Source organism: Apus apus, chromosome 1, assembly GCF_020740795.1.
Source record: "Apus apus isolate bApuApu2 chromosome 1, bApuApu2.pri.cur, whole genome shotgun sequence".
Classification (NCBI taxonomy): domain Eukaryota; kingdom Metazoa; phylum Chordata; class Aves; order Apodiformes; family Apodidae; genus Apus; species Apus apus.
The window spans coordinates 133,223,239-133,230,530 of record NC_067282.1 but is presented as its reverse complement, the minus strand read 5'-3'; the positions used below and the strand labels follow the sequence as shown (position 1 = coordinate 133,230,530).

The following is a 7,292-nucleotide window of genomic DNA, read 5'->3' as shown; positions in this document are numbered from 1 at the left end:
CATTCTTGAAAAACAGGGAGTCCCCTAAGCCATTGAAACTAAGATTATTGTTAGAATCATTAAGGTTGGAAGGGACCTTAAAGATCATCAAGTTCGAACCCCCCTGCCATGAGCAGGGAACCCTACCACTAGACCAGTTGTACAAAACCTCATCCAGCCTGGCCTTAAAAACCTCCAGGGATGGGGCATCAAGAACCTCCCTGGGCAACCCATTCCAGTGCCTTACTACCCTTATAGGGAGGAATTTCTTCCTAATATCTAATCTAAATCTCCCCTCTCTCAGTTTAAAACCATCACCCCTTGCCCTATCACTGTCTTCTCTTGCAGGAACCAAGATGGCTTCGCCAAATGATGTCAGTATGGAAGAAATACCTCTGGGAGATGATGAGCGAGACAGCATAGAATACAAGATCCTGATGGCCTACGCCCAGCGGCGGTTGTCTGTCAGGAAATATGGAACACTCCTGGAAAATGAGGCTAATGTGTGGAAATCATCATCCTTAACCAAAAGAAAAGTAAAGCTGGCCCATCAAAGTAGTATAGATGGACCAACCCCAATAGCAGTTTATCAGGGTGGCAAGGTGGAACAGCAGAGCAAAAACCAACCGAAACAAAAATCTAGGGCTTATCCAGGCACACCTTTTCCCTGTGACAGACCAAAGCAGGAAGTGCACCGAATACCCCTGTCAGGAAGATTTAAGTTTACGCATTATGAAGAGACATCTCAGCATCAGACAAGTACGTCTTAGTTCTTCTCTTTTGCTGTTTGTCTTTAAATCTCTCTCTAAACAGCTTAAACAGCTGGTGGCCTGTGGAAAAGCAGAAAGAGAAAGGTGGTTTCGTGCACTTTGTGGCCACCTCTGTGCTAGCTCTGTTGACTTTCGACTCAGAAGGCTCATTGCCAGACCTTCAGTAGTGCCTGCACACAAATGATTCATGCTTGTGACTGGCTTTTCTGATTTCCATCATAAGGTGGGAAGTCTCTTGTAATTGCTCAACTTGTTGTTTTTTTTCCCAGGTGTTGGCTTTTTCTTTTTCATACCTGGTTAGAAAGAAAGCATAAGACATCAGTCAGACTGAAGACATCCACACTAAAATCAAGGAATAAAGTTGTTTGAATGCACAGTCAAGAATCTTTGTCATGCAATAAATATTCCCCCCTTAAAGACAGAAGTGAAATTCTTGGTGCTTGAAATTCCGGTGCCAAGCAGTTGGCAGTAGCCAGCTTTGAGCACAGAGTGGTCCATATCTGTTGGCCATTTCTCATATCCCCACCATGCATCTTAACTGAAAACAGTCTTCCAGAGTTACCTAAGTCTCCTTTACACATTGGTATTCCACTAAGTCTGAATGTGCCCTCCCATGTGCTGGAAAAAGAGGTGATAGGTGGCTGTAATACCTCCAACATCTAGGGATCCCATCCATAAAAAAAAGTCTTTTACCCCAGCCCCCAGAACCATGCTCCCTGCAGGATTGATGGCAGCATGGCCTCAAGGCCAAGCCTCCCCATGCTGGGTGTCAGCCTCCCCAGGGCTGCTCCTTGGCTTCAAATCCAAGCTTTATCTGCCCCTAAAACATTATTGTTTGTCACTTACACTGCTAGCACTTACATTGCAAGCTTGGCCAGGCCATTCTGGAGAAAATGGGGCTGCTTTTGGGGACTAGCCATTTAAATTGAAGGCCTGCTCAGTTTAAAACCAGTTGCTCAGTCTTAGGTTTCCAAAGTTGGGAACTGCCTGATCCCCTTCATAGAAGTTTAGCAGCACCCTCATAAGCTCTGGAGGCAGATGAGGGGATGGACATGTCTATGGGTTGATTCACCAGCCTTGAAATACAATTTTTATTGGCTGCATTAGCCCCTGCTACCCTCACAGTCAACTCTGCTTGTGAATTTTACATACATTATGGGGTCAGGCTGCTGCTGAGCTGGTCTTGATGTCTACTGGTCACACAAGAGCTACCACTTGGCAGTGGTGGTGGGGAGATGGAGTTTTACATCCCAGGGTCTGTGAGGCAAATTGGAAGGAAGAGCCCCTTTTAGAACCAGTCTGGTTGCTGAGTTCTCCCAATATTCATGTCTGATTAATACAACAGTCTCAAGGATACAACAAATTTTTGTGATAGAGGTGCCTGTGAACTGAACTCTGCTTCTCCTTTGCTCAGGATTAGCCTGTGGGAACAAGGAAAGAGAATTCAAATAGAGCATCATTTCTGAGTCTAGACCTATGGCTGAACTAATCATGGGTAATACCACTCTTGTAGTAAGGTCCAAGATTCACAGTTCTATAGAGCAGTACTCTTACATATCTTAATACATGGTGTGCTTCTGGCTTGCAAGGATGTAGACTAGTGAGCTGCACTCACACTTGCTTCTGTACAGCCTCTGTGCAGTTACCTGCTGCTCAGAGAGCAGATAGGGGTAGTACCATGTCACTTATCCCTCCAAATTATTATCAGCTGAGCTCAAGCAATAGCAAAGCCTCAGCATGGGGAAATATCTCTCAGTATCCTCTGGGCACTTCCACCTCAGGGGGAAACAAGTAAATCACTGAATTATTTCCTGGAAAGATTAATTGCCTCCTTTATTTCCCACCCTCTTTCCCAATCAGGTGAAACAGCAGATGTCAGCCACATTGCAGACAAGCTTGCCAAACTTGTTACTTCCAGACCCCAGGAATCTCCTTCAGATGTGTCATTCAGGACACTTGATGCCGGAAGCGAGGAAGATGACATTGACAGTCTTCCTGGTGGAAGTGAGGGCAAAGAACGTGGTAAGGGTGAAGAATTTCACACTCACAGACAGTATGTTAGGTTGGGATTGCACACTGAGCCATCTTCTGCAGATATAGGGAAGCACTCAGGACTTCGGCAGCAAGAGACTGTGAAGAAGAAATTTTGCTCTGCTGGTTTCTTGCTCTGTTGCCCACATTTCAGGGACTGCCCTTGCAATCTTCTAACAAGTCCTGCCTGCTACTGCAATTAGAAGGAGCATCCTTAAAGATCCAAGGAGATGTGACATGAGAAAAGTAGGATGAAGGTAAAGGGACATAAGATGAAAGATGAGTGGTAGGAGTGGCAGGGCTGGGAGCAGAGTAATACACCACAGCTCTAAGACTGAAGACAAGTCGTTGGGGCAATAATGTCTTAGTCAATCCCTCTTTGGTGATGGGTCAACACTGCTCATCCATCTGTTAGAAGTCTGACCTGCTTGTCTTCCATAAGGTCTGCAGAGACTAAAAGTTTTAATGCAGGCTTTCTGGGGATTTCTGGTTACAAGAGGGATCTTGCCATTTTAATCCAGCAAGCCTAGAGTTTGTCCTCATGAGCTGCAGAAGATATAATTGGTAATGATGAGGGGATTTTTTTTTTTTACCCCCCTAATTTTAAGTCCATTTTTGTGGACTTCCTCTAGATCCTCCTTTGTTCTGGCTTCTTACCAGCCATACCTCAAAGCCCAGAGGGCTGGGAGTGGGATGTTAAAGGCCCTGCTCTTTGCCAGATTCTTAACTGGAGCAAAAGATTGGGCAGATGGAGAAATAGCATTGCTTACTCCACACAGACTAGAACAGTGAGCTTCTGCTTAAAGCCTGGATACACAACACTGAATTTGCAAACAAAATTGCAGCTGTTTTCATAATTAATTGACACAAAGTTTACTATCTGGATCCTCCTAGAAGGCTGTGATATTTATGTTACGTTTTTCTTTAACAGATGAAGACAAGATAATTCAGGAAATAGTTTCACTGTTGAGACGAGAAGGGGATCGACTAGACGAAAAGGTAACTCCTGTTTTCAGGAGCTACACAGGCACGAGTGTGAGGAAGAGATTACACTTCTCTTGGGAGTGAATGTTTTGTAACCTAGTGCTCCCTGTCTCTATCCTGAACTCTTTCCACATTTAGGGCTTTCTGAAACCTTCATCATTCATCCTGATATCTTTCTTAAGACCAGAGGACTGGCAGAGAGCTCTGTTAGGATATAGGAGTAAGGCAACAAAAATGTTGTGCTCTTTAAAGAGTCCCTTTCCTCATTCCTGTTGAGTTTCATGGCACGTTGAGCACTTGACTGACTCTGAGAAACTCTTGTGTTTGCATTAAATTGGGCATACAAGTTGTTCCCAGTGGAGGGAAGGAAACTCCACAGCTTTGAGAGTTGCTGTAGGGAAATAAATCTTTGGAAAACATTTTAAAAGCCCTTCCAAAAAGCTACAAAAGAACTCCAAAAGGAGTCCTTCAGTTAGAGTGGGTATTTTCTCTGTTGAAAACATAGGTGTTGGTTCCTTTAGTCTCTTCTTTAGCTGCCCCTTCTGCTCTATAAAGGTGTACTCCCACAGAGCAGAGATGCTCAGCTCCTGCAGCAGAGGGGTACCCAAGTAAGCAGCATCACAAAGGCCATAACTGAGAAAATGGAGCCTAGCATGGCAGCTGTTGCCATGCTTCTTATAACCTTGGCCTTTCCTACCACCCTCCCACTCCTGTATTCCCATGGCACCTTACCTGCAGGTCTCAATATCAGTGTCATACTTATTTTGCTTTCTCTCTCTCTCTCTGCTCTCTCATCCAAATGCAAAGAACTTAAAGCCACCTCCAGAACCTGAAGGAACAGCTTTGCTGTGAAGTGTGAGGTTTGTGTGTCATCTCTTGCTTTCACCACCGCAACTAGACTACACTGCATGTATTACCTAGAGATGCTCTCTTTTCCTAACAGGATGGGCAAAAAAATACCAACGAAAGTGGCTCAGTTTAATCACTCCTTATTCTTATTTGCAGATCAAAAAAGACAAGGTTTTATATCAGCATTTTAAAGAGATGCTCTCCTACCCCTTCTTCAAGAAGATCACTGATTCGTTCCTGGAGGGTGTCGTAGCAGATTCAACAACTAAGCCAGGAGACCAACTGCAATGCACAAAAGTTGCCTTTACAATGGAAGTCGCCATCAGACTTACTGCTATGGACAACCATCCTATGAACCTGGTCTTGGGCTTTGGATTGAAGTACCTCAGAGAGCATTTCAAGCCATGGATTCAGGACCGTGGTGGCTGGGTATGTGTTTTGCCTCTCTTGACTTGTGTACAGCCTAAGGCACCTTGAAGCAACGCACACTTGCACAGAACGAACATGGGCCCAACACAGCCCAAACCAAACTGCAGATTCTTTTACACAGTGTGTACTCCAGCTGTGGGATGACTTGCAACAAAACGTCACCTATGCTGCAAGTCTTTTCTTTACCTAGGTCCAAAAGTCAATAGGAGACATTCTTGGAGGATTGTTGAGTATCAAACTCCATTCCTGGCACAGACAGTCTCTCCACCATAAAAAGCTGAGGGCTGGGAGAAACACCAGGAATCTTCACAGTTGCCCTAATCCTGTACTTCTCCATAGAGATCTGCTGTCAGCAGGTTCTGGGGGCAGCACTGTAGTTCAGCAGTTCTGCCCTTATGGTGTGTGGCATGCCTCTGCTTTCCCTCTACAGAAAGGCATCTTTTTATCTTCGTATCCCTCTTTCCAGGTCAGTTGTGCCAGGTGCTCTTTTGCCAGCACTTTGTAACCTGGATTTGCTGGCAGGCACATGCAATGGAGATCCTGGTCCTGTCGTGCTTCATGAAATGAATGGAAACATTCAGCAGCTGTACAGCCTGTGTCCATCAGAACAGTTGCCATGTGAGCTCAGAAAATTCTACTGGCAAAGCTACTGACAGGGTTGAAATTAGGATGACAGTCCACATTGCTTTTATAATTGCTTTTGTAATTTTATAATTAAATCAAGTTTTCTTTCTATGTTACAGGAGAAGGCTTTGACTTCACTGGATGAGGAAGAAGTAGAGTAATCATGACTGAATTCTTCAGGGTGTATGAGCCTTCAATTAAGGAACACACAGGATCTTACTACAGTCCAATGCCAGAATTATTAGCGTTTCAATGTTTCTATGGAAGGTTGGAGTGTGACACAGCTAACTCCGATGGGTGGAATTACACTTCCCTAAAGTTGGTATTGATGTAGAAGCGTTCAGTGTTTATGAAGGCACCTCCAACTCCCCTGGAGCATTCAGACACACACGTAGTAATTTTAGGTACCTTTCTGAGTAGAGATGCTTGCCTCTGCTCCTGTGAATGGATGTTAAAGTGCAAACAGGAGGAAAAACATCAAAGTACATGATCAAGAACCACTGGACTGTGATCAACCATTAACCAAGTGAGACAAATGCTGCCATCTTTGTGTGGTTCATAGTGTTATCTGTTACCAGTTCCAGTTCCTTGCTAGAAAATATACTTCACACACTGCTATTAGTTTCCTCTCCCTCTCTCTCTGATTAGGTTCTCCAAAGTACTTATGCCATTTTCTACTTCAGAAAGGGACTGAGAAAGGTTAATGAGGGTTACCAGTGCCTTCCCTGTACTGTCTAGAAAACAGGCTTGATCTACCTACAGATGCTTTTAATTTGAAGTCTTCTGTTTTAAAACCCTTCAAAGCATAGTGCAATAGATGTTGACTTTTACAGCATTATTTTGTCCATTAATGTGGAAGATACAAACATTTTAAGAGCTTTGTAGTCCAAGAAATTTAAACTTATCCTACTGCGTCAGTTTTCTTCCTTATTCAAAAGGAGCTCAGTTCTATGAGTAATCTCAGGGATTTCTCCATAAACTGAACTTGCCCTTCAGCCATTGAAAGCAAGTGATCTGGTAAGAGTTCTTGAATGTGTGGCAGTGGAAGGAGTAACAGTGCTTCATTTAGAGTAGAAACGGATGCCAGTGAAACGATTTGTGATTTTGAGGCTTGGTTTGTGGCCCATTTATTTGATGACTTTTGGATTTACATCCTCCACAAATCCCCACTGGAGAAAGAGGGAACTCAGAACATCTGCTGAATCTGTAAAACCATGACATTGTTTCAGTGATTTTCCAGTACAAACAGGTAATGTTTCCTGAACTGGGTCTCTGCCCCTCAGTAAGATGCCCTTCTGTTAAGGGTACTCTTTCTGCATGTACAAGTACATTGTACTACAAAGTTGCATAAAGAAGTTATTAACAAATCATGGATTTGAATTAAAGTGATAAAAACATTTTAAATGGATGTGTAAGATATGCAATGCTATCAAAGATCAAGTATTTTTCTAATGAACCTGAAACTTTCATGTGCAGCAAACTCTGCCTCTGTTTGGACATGTACGTGTGAAACAAAAGGAAGAGAACTTGGATGTGAGTTACCTTTGTTTTCCTTCTTCAAAGGAGCTGGGAAATACTTGATATATCTCTAGACTGTAAATCTAAGATTCCCTTAGTTTTTATGAA

General features: G+C 43.5%; 1 protein-coding gene across 1 annotated transcript; it reads left to right on the top strand.

Moving 5' to 3' along the window:
• Positions 1–335: 335 nt before the first annotated feature.
• Positions 336–5,907, top strand: BCL2L14 (BCL2 like 14). The gene is made up of 5 exons (XM_051618270.1): positions 336–738; positions 2,610–2,768; positions 3,712–3,779; positions 4,770–5,042; positions 5,786–5,907. Exons 1-5 carry the CDS (start codon positions 336–338, stop codon positions 5,825–5,827), a joined length of 945 nt encoding a protein of 314 aa, XP_051474230.1. The 3' UTR covers positions 5,828–5,907.
• The last annotated feature ends 1,385 nt before the right edge of the window (positions 5,908–7,292 follow it).